General features: G+C 31.6%; 3 protein-coding genes across 3 annotated transcripts; 1 reads left to right on the forward strand and 2 right to left on the reverse strand.

Annotated features, from left to right (window-relative positions):
* On the reverse strand, positions 322-2139 carry LOC18613701 (DELLA protein RGL1). The gene has a single exon (XM_018122461.1). The coding sequence runs from the start codon at positions 2137-2139 to the stop codon at positions 322-324; it is 1818 nt and encodes a 605-aa protein (XP_017977950.1).
* On the reverse strand, positions 5784-6933 carry LOC18613702. Its single transcript, XM_018116456.1, has one exon. It carries the CDS (start codon positions 6832-6834, stop codon positions 5989-5991), a length of 846 nt encoding a protein of 281 aa, XP_017971945.1. The 5' UTR covers positions 6835-6933; the 3' UTR covers positions 5784-5988.
* On the forward strand, positions 13652-15544 carry LOC18613703 (WRKY transcription factor 22). Its single transcript, XM_018114442.1, has 3 exons — positions 13652-14007; positions 14169-14306; positions 14584-15544. Exons 1-3 carry the CDS (start codon positions 13913-13915, stop codon positions 15158-15160), a joined length of 810 nt encoding a protein of 269 aa, XP_017969931.1. The 5' UTR covers positions 13652-13912; the 3' UTR covers positions 15161-15544.

The raw sequence follows: 16755 nt of genomic DNA on the forward strand, positions 1-16755 counted from the left end.
ATATATCAACATTGTTATCCTACCGTCTCTTGTTTACACAAGAAATGAACTTCTCTTGCACGGCATATAAAATGGATTTTAAATTCCTATGAGAGAACGAAGGATATACGGATTTGGTATCCTCACTCTTTGTCACATAGATTACACTCGGATGTTTGTGGATGGTATGTGCCTATAACAACTTTTAACCTCCCCAAAAGAAGAAAAGGAAAATGGTGTTCTAGCTAGAGCTGTCTATAAAAACCTGGATTTTTATGACTTGTTAGCCTTCAACTCAAGGAAGCGACTACAACTTAAAAACTAGTACTAATAATTTCAGATTCAGAACCTATATTTTGCAAATGCCCTCCCTCTATCCCTGGAAAACTTCCAGGCTGAAACGGAATGAACTGGAGTTCCCTTCCATCCAACAATCAAACTCTTCCCAATCCTATCCAGTGTGCAAGAACTAGCACAAGGAAACCGTTTGATTACCAAATTAGCTTGGTATAAGGACGAGTCACTGAACCCCAATTCCACCATTCTAAACCTTGCAAAGAATGCCGACCACACCTCCATCTTCACACTTCTAGCAATCCTCTCGTCGCCCTCCATTGCTACAATGCTTCGGATTCCGTTGTAAAACACAGATTCAGTCTTCGTTCTTAACTCAACATCGTGCGCCAGGCAAGTGTCAATGCATTCAAAAAAGGCACTGTAAAAGAACAGTGCTTCAATGAAGCGACTTCCAAACGAGGGAGAATTGTGGTTCGCTTCGACTTCAATGACCACCATTATAACAGGGTTTAGATTTTTTATCACTCGCATTAAATTTTCCAGGCAACTAGGCCTCCAGACCAATGTTCTCAGCACCAATGGACAGTAAACGGCCAAAGATTCATCGCTCCCGATTTTGAATAATTCTTCCTTGATATCTTTCATGTCGTCAACATAAGTTACACGAAATGAAAACGGTAAGTTTAATGATGCAGCAACACTTTCCAGCCTCTTTCCAGACTCCTCTATCTTCTGATTCCCTACTAGTTCTACCGCAGTTATCTTGAGGAGCTCAACCCGGCGCTGTTCACGCTCCGCCAGAGCTTGCATCAAGCCCGTCCATTGAACTCCACTCCTGATTTGAAGATCGATTACATGGATCTTACTTGCAGATGCAACGTTTTCTATAATGGCTTGTATACCTGTGAATTGCATTACTTGGACAAATGGAATGTACTGGTGAACTGAGACTGAGGTAACGTTAGTACCCAACCCGTGATCAATTTCATTCTTCACTTTTGCTTCCAATTCATTTGATATGATCCTTCCTGTTCCTTTATCAATCCTCTCTCGAAGAGCTTCAGCAAAATTGTAGACGACTCTCTGGACAGGATTGGCTCTCTCAGACGCAATCCATTCACAACGAGAAAGCAATCTGCTAGCACGTTCAAATTGTTCATATCCTACTTTCTCTGCCGCTGCCAGGAGTAAATGCACAAGCTCCACATCTTTTGTCTCGTCAGCCGACAAACCGGAGAGAGCGTGACCAAATGGATGCATAACCATGGAAAAATCATCGTACCTCTGGTCAGAAAATTGAACATATCTTGCTCCAGCTACCCTCATGATCTCCTCTGTTGAAAGTTTCTTGTGACCACGTGCATTAGTTTCATTGCCAGTGCCGCTGGATTTGCCCATTTTCAATTTTTTGAAACTGTTTCCATAACTACTAAGGAGTTCCAGAGATGACAAGTATAATGACGACGGTATCTCCTTGATGGGTTTGACTAGTTCTTGGATATTTTCTTGCCTTGGAAACTCTTGGAATGCCAGAGTTGTTGAGAAAGCAGAGCTGAAATCGAATTCATCCAAATAATCTAACTTGGTTGCTTGTCCCAGCTGTTGCTGTTGTTCTCCCTGATCTACAGGTTTCTTTGCTACATTCTCTTGATCATAAAGGCCATATTCAGGACAAAGAGGATCATAGTCTCGATCCTCTCCAATTTCCTGGACTCCGAACAAATGGTCCTCTTTGCCTTTTATCACAGCAGCCTCTTTCTCATAATCCTGAAGATTGTAACTTCCTTGGATTCCACTGAAGTCGAATGGAGTACTGAAAGAGAATAAGCCGCATGCCATCTTAGAATTATGGAAACTAGTCATCAAAATTTCTTTCAGGAGAGCACCTGGTAATCTAAATGAATATGGACTCCACTCTCTAAAGATTTTTGGATTTCTTTATTCTTGGCATATTACAACGATCATAGTAATGGATGACGGATGCAAATTGTAAAGAAAAAGAAAATCGGCTTCGATTACGATTGTGACGGTGACATTTCATGGGCAACATGTCCTGCCGCCAGCAAATGCCAAGTAATGGTGGAATTAAATACTTCTGACTACTACTAGTATTGCATGTAAAATTCTAGTAAATACATTTGGAAAGAAGGACGATGAGATAAAATATTTGGTGATTATTTCCACAGGGAAAACGAGGGCAAGGATCCAAGATGAATGTTGAATGAAAAATATATATATGTGGAACCAAAGGAAGATTATTAGATTATACATTGCTCATTTAAATAAAATGAATCAAACTAAATGACAAGGATATAGCTATATATCTTTGATAAGTACGCGAGAGAGCAAGGACACGTTTAAAAGACAAGTGCTAATGTTAGTTGGAATTTACGATTTGAATATAATTTTCCCTTTCATACATATAAGTTCGCATAACTTGAGGAGTTTTGCAACATATATTCACCGGCTTGCATTTCATAATCTATGATATGTTGTTACACATTGTCAGTACTCAATAAATCAATTACATCTTAGAAACAAAAATAAATCAATTATATACTTGTGATTTGCAAGATTTTGGTTTTTTAATTAAGGTTGCATTTTGAAACTTGAATCTGAAAAAAAATGGATTTAATTAGATATTATATTTAGTGTGAATTGTACATATAAATATGATTTCTATGATTAATTTTGAATTCATGAAATTGTTGGCATCTCTATTTAGTGGTGAATTTGAAATACTTATATGAAGTTGTGAATTTTTAATTCATATTTCTATCCCTTTTCAAATACATAGGTATATTAAATTTTAACCAATTTTTATATAATATGTGCATTTCATCCTTCCTTTCTTTTGCAACCAAATTCAAATTCACTTTCCAAATTCATTTCCAAACATAGCTTGATATAATCTTCATAATATGAACTTCCATTCAATACTCTCCATGTAATTTTAATTTTTAACAATTAATTGTGTGAAATTATTATGAATCTCACATTTGAAACACTAACATAGATTCTTTATGAAGATGCCCTCTTGGTGGTTTGAGCAAATTCATGGATTTAATGTTGTCCGATTATATGGCTGCTTAGGAGTCATTAGGAAACTGCTCACTAGCAAGTAGCTGAAAGCTAGATAGTTTTACGCAGTCGTATTGGGCGGTTTCTCATGGTTTTGGCTTTTTTGGGCCAAGAGTGATGAGTAGTTTCACTAGTTTCCATATTTGCGGATGAACCACGAAGTCGGAGACCTGAAACACTTAAAAGTTCTCTATTTAACACTGCCGTCTCGGTGTGTCCGTTTGTAACATGAAAAGTTGACTGTTAGATTTTTTGATCACCCAGTGTGTAGGTATCAGACAGAGTCATAGACTTGTTACTCTCACGCCCCCATTGAGGTACAACTACGAATTTCTCACTTTTTAAACCTTTCGGGCACATTTGGTATGGGGAATAGGCTATTCCCCTCTATTCTCAGCTACTAGTTACTCTCCTTGTATGGTTGGTAATTTAGCGATGCCTAGCAATTCTTTTGTTTTAACTATTTTTCAAAATGAGTAAAAAAGTTTTTCTAACTACACTCACCTCTCTCCACGGTATTAGCTATTACATGCCTAATAAAATAGCTTTAAAAATTATTATGAATAAATTAGTCTTCATAAATTTAAAAATTTATAATCCTCAAATATTAATGATTAAATTATAAATAAAATATTAATATTTAAATAATCAATTATTAGTATTTTAAATAAATTATAAATTATTAATATTTAAAAATTAATAATCATAATAATATTTAACTTATAAATAAAATATTAATATTTTTAAATATTAATGATTAAATTATAAATAAAATATTAATATTTAAATGATCAATTATTAATATTTAAATAAATTATAAATTATAAATATTTAAAAATTAATAATCATAATAACATTTAACTTATAAATAAAGTATTAATATTTTTTAAAATTAATTATTAAAATATAATAAAATATTTAATATTTTAATTATCAATTATCAATATTTTAAATAAATTATAAATTATTAATATTTAAAAATAAATAATCATAATAATATTTAAATTATAAATAAAATATTAATATTTCATAATGTTAATGATTAAATTATAAATGAAATATAATATTATTATCAATTATTAATATTTTAAATAAATTATAAATTATAAATATTTTTTAAAAATAAAATAAAAATAAATAATCATAATAACATTTAATTTATAATAAAATATTAATATTTTATAATGTTAATCATTAAAGTATAAATAAAATAATATTATTTAAATTATCAATTATTAATATTTAAAATAAATTATAAATTACTAATATTTAAAAATAAAATAAAATAAAAAATAATCATAATAACATTTACATTATAATATAATCTTAATATTATATAATGCTAATGATTAAATTTATAAATAAAATATTAATATTTAAATTATCAATTATTAATATTTTAAATAAATTATAAATTATAAATATTTTAAAAATAAAATAAAAATAAATAATCATATGTATAATAAAATATATTTTTATATATATATATTTTTTTTTCAAAGTTATTTTTAACAACCAAACACTACAATAAGTTAGAATAATTATTATAACTTATTGTAGTTTTTGGTTGTTAAAAATAACTTAACTTTATTCCATTCATTGTACCAAATTATATAATAATTATTTTATTTTATTTCTACTTTATTTAATTCTCATAGAATAATTATTTTATTTTATTTATGTCTAAAATATGCACCAAACATGACATTCTAGTTTCTTGTAAGTCATGCCTGCCGTTGAATTGGTCCCTCTTTCTTTTATCTTTGGACATTAATTAGGTGGACAATGACTTTAGAGTTAAAGTAGATGATCATGGTCAACAAGCTTGCACATATCAAAATTTGAAAATTTTCTTTTTGCCCCGTTCGTTCAGGCAAAGGGAATGAAATGTTGGATTTGCTTCACAATGAAATTACGTGGGAATAGAAATTGGGAATATCGCTTGATATACTATCAATAAAGTGGCCTGTTGCCTTTACTCAATCACACTGTTAATGGGTAGAGTGTAGACCTCTTTCCTCTTTGATTGTTCCCATTTCTCGTCTTCCCCACCTTCCCTTTTTTTTCACTCTCTTTTTCAAGTTCCTTGTTAATTAATTCTACTCAAGAGACTAAGGCTAGAATGAATCAGTATTAATATATAGTTTATAACTAGTTTAGTGCATTTTTTTTGAGAAGCTAGTTTAGTGCATTTAGGTAACTTTAAACTGTTTATTTTTAATTTCAACATTTCTTGTTCATATCGGACTGCCCATTGAGCCTTCATATCAATTTAATGTTGAACTAAAGTTTCCTCTATTAAGCACATTCACGTCATAATTACTGTTGATTATGATTTGATTTTTTTTCTTTTTAATTGATTTCGCCCAGTTCCAAAGAAGAAATGGGTTTTTTATTTGCTAATAATTTGATTATCATTTGGTTTCAATGAAGAGGCAGCGACAGCAATAATATATTACATAATAAAATACTTGAACAACTTTCTTGAAGAAAAAGAATTCCTATATATTTTGTGTGACAAGTGTACAAGTTGCAATTAAGAATTACGAGATCGTGACTGACTCAAGCACCAGAAACAAGAATATTTGGTGGGGAAGAAAAAAATAAGAAAGAATTAAGAAAGGGTCAAGTTCAGACCTTGTCTTGATCTTCCTCGCTAGTTTCATCATTGTTCCTTCTTACCCTTCTACAAAGCAAGACAATTCCAAGCCAGATAAGAGCTTTAACAACTCTAACCATTCCAATCGTCACGGTCAAGTAATACAACCACCAACTAAGAAAGTCAGCTATCTCAATATCCATTGACAGCTCCTTCTTAGCTTCTGCCACAACCACCAACGACTCAACTTCATCTCTCAGCTTCCACCACCAGAAGGTGCCAATGCTCAGGGCCATGGCGGCCCTATGAATCCACCTTTCTTCTCTAACAGCACCAAAAATGGTGTCATCTACCACGGGTTTCACAACTGTTCTAAACCAAAGAAGCATAATCTCATGCAAACCCAAGAAGAATATCACTCTACTTAACAGACTCCTCTCAGCTCCAAAACCAGCACCATCAATTCCTGATACTATGCTTCCTTCAATCCCCAATCCAACAGAAACTTGCAATATATATAAAACTATCCACGCAATGTACAAACGGGGCCGGTAAACCACAGCTGGTGACTCATTTACAAATGCGATTTTCCCTGTCAATCCATGGACAAGAGTGGCGATGCTAACAGCAGATACAAGAACATAAAGAACAGCTGGATTGGTGTAGAAATAGAAAGACAAGAGAAAAGATGGGGAAGGCTGTGAAGGATTTGAAGTGATGGTTAAGATGTAGTTGACACAAGAGAGCCTGGCAACCAGGAGAAACGAAAGGGGAAGTAAGAGGCTGAGGAGGGTGATTGTAAGGAGGTGAAAAGAGTCTTGCAGGATGGGAGAGGTCAGGAGCTTCCTAGCTCTCTGATACAAATTCTTCCAACCCATTTTGCACAGTAGCAGAAAAAAAAAATGGGATCTGAAAAACTCTCTTGTTTGTGTGTGTGACAAGGATCATAGATCCATATATGTGATTGGATTATTTTGTAGTTCCGAAGGAAGGAATTAGAGTGGTTGCCACGTCCATAGTTTGAATTAGTTGACACAAAGACATGGTATCTTATTCCAGGCCTTCATGCATTTTTTTTTTATCAGGGAATATATCCAACATGTATTAGTACTGTATCTAATCAATTATCTAATCTGTCCCTGGAAAACGCTACTACAAATACAACCTAATATTCCATTTGTTGAAACCATTACAGTTAGTAATTAGTATTACTTCTTCAAACTTTGCGGATTTGTCTGCATAACGAGCTTTGGGACCTAGATATATTAAATAAAGGGTAGAGCTAAGTCAACTCAAGTGTAATTAAGGTCGAATTTATTACTTCACATAGAGGGCAAAGCTTATTAAGATAAATAATTTAATGATTAATTAATGATGGAAGTTGAATTAATTGTTAAAATTAAAATTTTACATCCGAAATCTGAACAGTCAATGCAGCTTTAACCCGGTGAATGAATCGGGCTTGTCAGATTGCTTAAGCACTTTGTTTAGCTAAACTGATTGCTACATCTCTACCACCAGCTGCAATATGTATATAATGGTTACCTTAGAATATGTGACATTAAAAATAGTAATTGTAAGCTAAGGCCAAAATTATCAAACTCTGAAATAAGCAATGGGGATTGGGGACCTTAATTTGATTATAAATTTAATTAGAAAATGCTGAAACCCTAAGGCATCGTCGCATCGATGCGGTGTGGAGCTGAGCGCAAGGAGAACCAGAAAATTTATCCACTCTTCGACGGCAAGAAATAGATCATAAACTATTACACAGTTTCACAAAAAATAAAATAAAATAATAAAAACTCAATTTGGGGTTTCTCTTAATATTTGCTTTATCCATTCCAGATATCTTTTTTAAGACATATACGAACGTAGCCATAAAAAAAAAAAAAAAGAAGATAATAAAGTGCCTAATTATTTATTTGCAGTCAACTTAATCAGAATATATTTTAGTGATAAAAAAAGTGTACTCAAGCTCATTATTTCTTCTCTAACATATACCAGTATAATCCTCAACAATATTGTGCCTAATAAACAAAACAACATGTTTTTGACCCTAAATTTACCTCCGAAAGTTGTTTGATGTAGTCGTTCCCATGACATCTACCAAACAATCTTCCAATCATAGAGATTATATTCGTACCATATATGTTATACTATATAGTTTACTTCGAGGTTGCACATATGGCTCCAATGTTTCGTATTTGATTAAGTGTCCGCTTGGCTTAATTTATTTTTAGTTTATTCATTTTCTATAAAAAAAAAAAACTGGGTCAAACAGTATTTTATAAGAAATTTTTAAAAAAATAAAATTAAAAAAAAACTTAAAATAACTCCAAATAAGAGTTCTCTTTTTTTAAAAAAAAAAACATTTCAGCTTTTTAGGAAAGTTATATTTTTTTCAAAAAGATCCTCTCTAAAAAAAACCTATTCTCTCTCTTTCTATCGATCTCTCTTTTCTCTCCCCCTTCTGCAAATCTATAAATTAAAAAAAAAAATCTCAAATTCAAAATTACATTCAGGTATTATTTTTTCTTTTTTTTTCATTTTATTTGTTATTTTTTATCGTTCTTTTTTTTATTTTGAAAACTCTCTTTATTATTTAATATTTCTTAGTTTGCTGTTTGATATGATAATTATGTAATATTTATTTGTTCTTAACTTCTTTCTAGTGTGTATAATATTTATTGATTATGATTGAAATAATTAGTCAAATGGATCAATTGTTGTTGAAATAAATTAGACAAAAATTGAAAAGTCAATATTTGTACTCATTTATGTTAACTCAGCTTTAAAGAAATTTTTTTTTAAGTATAACAATAAGTTGCACTAAAAAAAATTGAAATAGAGTTTAATTCCTTTGACAATAAAAATTGCAGAATTCCTAAATTTCTTTACAATGAATTCAACATTTGAACTAACAATACTAAACAGATCATATGACATTCCTTGACAAAATAAATAACCCATTAAAAATTAAAATATATATATATAAAAACCAAAACCTTTTTGTTCATGGAGGAAAGGACATCAAGACCTTGATAAACTTGCATGGAATAACGTTGATGATTTCAATAGGAAAATGGGTTGACAAATCAATGATTAAAATTTTCCTGACTTAGTTGGATATATTATTAATACCACTTTGAGTTCTCTTATTTGTATATAACATCAATTTTGTTCGACTCCCAAAATCATAAATTTCAAACAAATTTTTAAAATATAGCAACAAACATTTTTTATATTCTTCTTTTATCTTTCAACAATTCATAATATTATAGGAAATTTTTTTTTTTTTACATTCATCTTTATTTTATTTGATTCAAATTTTTTCTCTTGATTTATTAAATACACTTAATAGTAATTTTAGTCAAAATTAAAATTTATATAAGTGTTTTACCAAACAGCTTATTTATAAAAAAATATTATAAAAAATAAATTTATTAAATAATTTTAACTTAATTTTAAAAATTATTATTTTTTATAAAAATTTTATAATAACTTTTAAGTTTAAAAAAAATCAAACCAAACATGCTCTAAAATAATACTTACATTTTGAGATGACCATTAATGCATCGTCTCCCTCTTTGTCTGCCAATAAACTATTTTTGTAGCTTCATGGGAAAAATTTATGACGTTGGTCAGGATTCTATAGAGTTTATCTGGTTTATTTATTTTTTTCCAAATTCCAGTACAATTCGTTCAGAGATTTCATTTACTTTTGTTCAGATTTAAGGAGAAGAGTGGTTGTGACTTCTGAGGTTTAGTCAAGATCAAGAGGCAGCAGATGGAAGTTTTACGCAAAGAATATTGAAAAATTGTAGTTGACTAGTCATGCTTGGAGCAAAATTAAGTCTAGGAATAGATAAAAATGACTGTGACTTGCACATGAAACTTATTGGATCGGATGTCTCCATATCAACTGCTTCAAATTTTTGCTTGCAGCAATCATGGAAGGGGCCGAAGGGCGACCATCAACATATTGATGCAAGTACCCATATATACACTATTGGGTTTTTTTAACTGGGAGTTTTCTATTTTATATCTTGCTTTTAAGCCTTTTTTTTTTTCCAGTTTTCAGCAATTCACCCATTGAAAAATTGATAAGTAAATTATAAAAAATAAATAAAAGATAATGTGCATGATTTTTCAAATCTAATTTCTCTAACCTAAAAAATGTAGTAATCGTTCACTTGTATTTTAACAGTTGATAATGTTATTAGTTTGAATACTTTTAAATATTCAAAGTCTACATTTAAATAACACTAATTATCTGTAAACTTTATGTAATTAATATCATTTTTTTTACTTTATATATATTTTGTGTACATGTCACACTCATAAAATAATGATAGTTTGAAGATGCATGTTAACATTGTACATTTCTTTTTATCAATATATCTCAAAAAGTTATTTTGAAAATTTAAGTTTTTAATTAATGAATTTAATTTCATTAAAGTCTTACTGATATAAATGTTACAAACCTTACGCGTTTTAAACTCTTTTAGGAAAGAAAATACCAAAAAGTTTTAATTTGAGTTATTGTTAGTTAATTTTTTGTTTATAAGTTAAAATCGAAAAGTTAAAAAAAATACTTAAAAATTTTTAAAAATTATTTAAGAAAATTTAAATAATTTTTTATGATGTTCAATTAAGTTTTTATATTTTTATTTTATATTAAATAAGTCTTTATAACTAATAGTAACCTAATTATTATTAGTCAAAATATTACTTATCATTTTATATCATATAATATTGATATGATATATTAATATATTATAGCGAATAATGACATGACATCTTGATATTGCATAATGGTATTATTATATATTATTTTCACTTTCCACATTAGCGCCATGTGATATAAAAATGACAAATGATATTTTGATTAAAATTAATTAGTCAACCATTAATTATAAAGTTTTATATGATTCAAAATAAAAATATAAATGGTTAATTAAATGCAATAGAAGAATAAAATGTATTCGCATTTACTTAAACAATTCAAGACTATTTTAAAACATAATTGGTATGTTTGGTACGGGGAATACCTTATTTCTATATATTATTTCTTCTAGATTTGGTTGGCAAATAGCTATTCTCTTATAATAGCCAATCTCCAAAATCCTCCAAAAACAAAGTTTAAGTAATCTCAAGTCCCAACCCTCTCATGGTATTTGTTATTCTATGATTCAGAGAATAGCCTTTAAAATTGATAAAATTAAAATACTTTTTATTAAAAGTTTTAATATTTTAATCATAATAATGTTTAAATTATGAATAAAATATTAATATTTTAAATTTTTAATTAAAATATAAATTAGAAATTGAAAATAGATAAAAAAAACTATACTAATATTTGAATAATAAATTTTTAAAAATTTGAAATTTTAATGAAAATAAAAATTAAATGATTAAAAAAGAAAAATTTACTTATATTTGTAATTTGGTATAAATTTTACAAAATTTTATAAAGGTTATTTTTTTAAAATAAATCTTATTATAATAAAAGACTAAATTTTTAATTATATATTATAAAATTTTAAATTTCAAAATTAATTAAAATTATTAATGTTTTAATCATAATAATATTTAAATTATAAATAAAATATTAATNAATTATAATAAAATATTAACATTTAAATTATTATTTATTAATCTTTTAAATAAATTATAAATTATTAATATTTTAAGATAAAATAAAAATAAATAATTATATATTATAATAAAAAATATTTTTATTTATTTTTTATTATTTTAAAATTATTTTTACCAATCAGATGTTGTAATAAATCATAATAACAAATCTTATTTTATTTCATTTCATTAACCAAACTATATAATACATTTTATTGAATTCTTATCTTATTTAATTATCACAGAATATATAATAATATTTTCACTTTATTTATATCTTATTATATTTTTATAAAATGTTTATTTTATTTTATTTCGTTATATTCTGCCAATCAAACTTGCTCTAAAAGATAAAAGAGAGAGACGATGTCAAGCAGGAGTCGTTAGGCTTTGGGCCTACACTTATCAACATGTCGCAGCCTAATCAAAATTCCAATTCGGCCTAGAGATTGCGTACTTTCCTTACATTAGATACAGGAGAAAGGAATTCAGTGAGCTCAATTCACGAGCAATTTTCCTGTTGAGATATGGGATCAAACCAAAGATTTCGCCTTCACTTTAGAATCCACATCAACGGAGACTGAATTTATCTTCGTAGATTAAACTTGCCACATTTTCCTTTTCTTTTTGGCCATCAAACTTACCACATTTTTAAACATGTTAATTTTCCTGGAAGAAATTGTTTTCCCTCTTTCTTATTGCTTAGTTTGAGCCTGGCATCACATCAGATCATTTTCTTGTAAAACTGCTGCTTTACAAAGGCAGGTGGCTGTATACTTGAAAAGCGACGGGGAATACTTGGTTATTGGTTTCAGCTGTGAATTTTTATTTATTTTCAGAGTTAACTGAACTCATTGGTTTGGTTGGAAGTGGTGACAATGTTGATAACCAACCTCCAACAACCCCAACCTTTTATTTAATCCGGGATTCCAACGAAGAAGGTTGCTATTGAACTCTTCTAATTCTTTCTTCCAACCCAAATAAATAAATATAAAAATAAAAACCTTGTAATTCCTAGTCTAACCTCCACTGCTCAGATAAGCACATGTCTAGTTTTGTCGGGTCCCAAGTTTCTCCCAGCTTTGGCCCACAAGTTTTCTTGTGTTAAAACAGTTTCAACACAAATTTTGGCCTGTTTCACGTTTTACTCGTCAATCCAATGGCCTGATTCACATAAATTGTAATCTGAAATTATTTTCTTCCCAAAATTTAATAATTTTATGACCGCTAAATATCCGTACAGAAAAATTCTTTTAAATAAGATGCAGTAGCATGTTTCATGCTCATGCTTAAAATCTGCTTCCAAACTTGTGGATGTGATTTCTATTTTGGTCTTCCTTTAGATTCAGGACAAATCAAAAGAAATTTTCAAGTTTTGATGATTTAAATGTGAACTTTCAGCGTAAATGCTGTGAACCAGTTGAATTGAACTCGAGCTTGGCTGCGCCGCCTCTAGCAAAACGTACCTGCTCCATTTCCCTGCAGAGGAAATGAGAGAAAAAGAAAAACAAAAAGAGGGCTATGATTACGCCCATATGTGCACAAGAACAAAGAGTAAGATTTTGCTGAGCTTATAGCCTAAATCCAAAGTGAAATGAAATCCCAACACAGTGATCTGAATTCTGACCAGCAGTGCTGCCTTATTAATAGTTCAGTAACGGAAGATATCTATCTATATAACTTGTGCTATGACATGTTCTTTCCACCAACTCCAGCAAAATCCAACTGCAACTCGTATTCTTTTGTTTGGGGAGGCTTGAAAACGTGTCTGCATCCACGATTTTGGTTTAAGATAATTTTCTGGATTGGCAGATTCATCGTGGTAATATCCACGTGGCAAGTGCAAATTGATTGTGTGTGGGCAAAGGACTTGGCCCAAACTAGCTCGAGCCAATGGAAGATGGGGCCGGCGTGTTGTGTCCATGAAATATCTACACATTTATATGCTGCAACTGTGTGGATGATTTATTTTATGGCAGGGGTGGGGGTGGAGGGTGATGTTGAGTGGTGATTTATGCATAGTTGCTAATAACTTTATATTAAATGAGTGACAAGAAAGTGAGAAGCAAGTTGGGGGTTTTGTCATAGTGCCGAACTCCCTTTTAACTTTCTCTTCTCTGTCTCCCTCTCTCTCTCTCTCTCTTTCTCTCTCACAATCAATCGGAGCTCTTGATCTTAATCCTTTGGTTTTTATTTTTCCTATGACTATTATTCTAAGTTCATTGAATCCCCAAACAACTCTGCCTGTCTCTTTTAATCTTTTGGCTTAATATAGAAGAAGAAGAAAAAAAAAAAAGTAGCAGCAGGACACGGAAAATGGTCATGGATGCTTCTGTCTCTCCAAAATTGGACTCAAAGGCTTCAGAAGAATCAGAACTCAGACCATCTGAATCTCAGGCATCCAAAAGAAGGTTGGTGTAGTCAATTTCTTTCCCTTTTTCCTTTTCAACGCTTGCTATTGTAGGAAGCTTACAGTTTTAAAATCTATGGCATTGGTTCATTTCAGGGTGCCCCTTCATGCATTTAAGTTTGTCTAACATTTCTAAATTTTCTCATGTTCTATATTACCCAGGAAGGTGGTTGAGAAGACGGTTGTCACGGTGAGGATAGGCGAGAACAGTGGAAAGCTAAAGAATGAAGGGCCGCCTTCTGATTTATGGTCCTGGAGGAAATATGGGCAAAAACCTATCAAAGGATCTCCTTATCCTAGGTGTATATCTTCTTCTAATGATATTTCTGCGTTTCTATCTTCAAAAGTTGTTAATCCTTACGAGCTCACAAACTTTTACTTAGCCAAGAGAAGCAATACTTCATCCCTCCTTGGCTCTTGTTTCTTCCAAGTACAAATGTTTTTGGTGTAGTTGAAGTGAATTTCCTTTTCCTCTACACCTGAAAGTTTAGCCAAGAATGTCGTTTTCTCTTCATTTTGTCCCATCCCACCTCACCCCATCAAGAATTGTCACAAAATTTCATGTTTCATCATGCAGGGGCTATTACAGGTGCAGTACATCAAAGGGTTGTTCTGCCAAAAAGCAAGTAGAAAGATGCAGAACAGATGCTTCAATGCTCATCATCACTTACACCTCTAGTCATAACCACCCAGGCCCTGATCTCCACACCACCAACCTAATGCAGTCGCCAAAAGAACCCCAAACCGACCACGGTGATGATCAGCCCCCGACTCCTAAACAACAACAGCTGCCAGAAGATCCACAACAAGAAGAGCCTGAAGAAGTACAAAATGAACCCATCAAAACGAGCAGTGATGAAGATGCAATCGAAGAGCATTTTCACTATCTACAATCCCCATTAAGCTCTCCCCGAAATATTATAATTAACCAAGAAGATCTTTTCACCGGGAATCTAGTGAAAACCCACGACAACCTGGGGTTTCTGTTGGATGAAGAGCCGCTGTCTTGCCCTCATATAACAACATCTTCAACACCAAAATCAGAAGAAAATGATTTCTTTGATGAACTTGAAGAACTGCCCATATCTTCAGCTTTCACAAGTTTAATGAGAAGCAAGTTTTCCGATGAAGGAATTCCTGTTGTCCCTTCTTGATCTGAGTGTTTCTCAGACTTGGAAAAATGTAATTAGGATGTTTATAATGAAGTGATTATGCCCCCACTACGAGTGGCTCTAGTTCAGCATCATCCTAGTTTTTTTTACCTTTCTTGCTTTTTCTTGTCTGAGGGTTCACAAAATGAGAAAGTTGGGCACTTTGGCATGAAATGTTTGTGGATTGCTGTCATTTTTTTTTATCTGGGAGATTGGGATGAAAATGCTTTTTGGCAGAACGGGGAAAACCTATCAAGTCCAACGGATACAGACACAACCACACACGCACGCCCCAAAGAGAGAGAAGATAGACGGTGGCTACTTTTGTTGGGTGCTAGCTCTTTTGTACATTAAGTATTAATTAATGAAGCCACGAGGTTCACGCGACGAGAGCTTTGTTTGGTGGTAGCTCTTTTTTATCTTGTTTTTGGTTCCTGTTTAACTTTCTTGTTGTAAGGGGTTCGGATACTTGATAGGTTCGGCCTTTTCTTGTTTGTTCACCTCTGGGTTGCGAGATTTAGATCAGGTTCCGGAATCTGTCCCCTGAAAAGTATACGGCCTACTTTTTGGATTACCTAGTGGATTTTTGAGTTACAGATTCCTTCTACATAATGCCAAACTAACCCCAAGAACCCCTTTCGTGGGGGTGAGACTTGGGCGTGACACACCCACAGAGTCTCAAATTTGTCAAATTCCCATGTCGTATGCATGCACGTCATTTGATTTTAACTCGGAAAAATAAAAAGAATTTTTCTTTTAATTTATTTCTATTTGGGTTTGCCCTGCCAACAATAATTACTCCACCAGATCGAGTCTAGAAGCGAAAAGGACACGAAAAGATAAATACTGGTATGACTATTTTCACTTTGAAAAGAGGACTATTATGTGAAGGTTTTTTCGCTTGGATTTCGACCGCCGTGTACGTTTGATGGATAATGTTCCACGCCCCATTGTTCATTTTCTCATCTTTATTCTTACTTTTAACTCCCAAATTATGTGATTTTTATTTTTTGGTACAAAGGAAATTAATACCCTTTGGAGAGGCCTTTGATTTAAACCCCAGCTGTGTGAGCCAATCAACTCTTTGGAAGCTTGGCGAATCATTGAGATCGCAAATAATTGGGACATCTTTACTTTTCTTGAGGGTTATTTCTGCTTTTGGGTAACCGAAATTTGTTTATTCAAAAGACAACAAAACCACCTTTCACCAAAACTTATACAAACAATATAAAACAATTAGGAAATACGACAGAATCATACTGTCAAAATCCCTTTATTCAAGCTCCAGCTGCAGCAAAGTTGGAGATTCTCCCTTTCCTGATAATGATCTACAAGCTGTTCAATATGACTAATTGTCTATATGGTTGGCCACCTCTGCGTTTGAGGTAAGGAAACTCCCATGCTTTCCCCTTATTCGTCCCTACAAATATTGTACAGATTGAAGATCTGGATAATCTGAGAATTATATCTAATTAGCTAGGGCTTTCCCTTTTAACGACAGTTTGAACTTTGGACTTCTGTCAGATGCTGCCCCAGACCTTCTTTCTAAAAGAAGAGGAGAAACTTCAAAACTACTGTATATAAGCAAGTAGTATAGT

This window comes from Theobroma cacao, chromosome 1 (assembly GCF_000208745.1).
Source record: "Theobroma cacao cultivar B97-61/B2 chromosome 1, Criollo_cocoa_genome_V2, whole genome shotgun sequence".
Classification (NCBI taxonomy): Eukaryota; Viridiplantae; Streptophyta; class Magnoliopsida; order Malvales; family Malvaceae; genus Theobroma; species Theobroma cacao.

Coding starts and splice junctions, on each gene's coding strand:
- LOC18613701 (XM_018122461.1), bottom strand. CDS start 2,139: ATGACTAGTTTCCATAATTCTAAGATGGCATGCGGCTTATTCTCTTTC.
- LOC18613702 (XM_018116456.1), bottom strand. CDS start 6,834: ATGGGTTGGAAGAATTTGTATCAGAGAGCTAGGAAGCTCCTGACCTCT.
- LOC18613703 (XM_018114442.1), top strand. CDS start 13,913: ATGGTCATGGATGCTTCTGTCTCTCCAAAATTGGACTCAAAGGCTTCA. Junction 14,008..14,168: donor TCTCAGGCATCCAAAAGAAG/GTTGGTGTAGTC, acceptor TATATTACCCAG/GAAGGTGGTTGAGAAGACGG. Junction 14,307..14,583: donor AAAGGATCTCCTTATCCTAG/GTGTATATCTTC, acceptor TTCATCATGCAG/GGGCTATTACAGGTGCAGTA.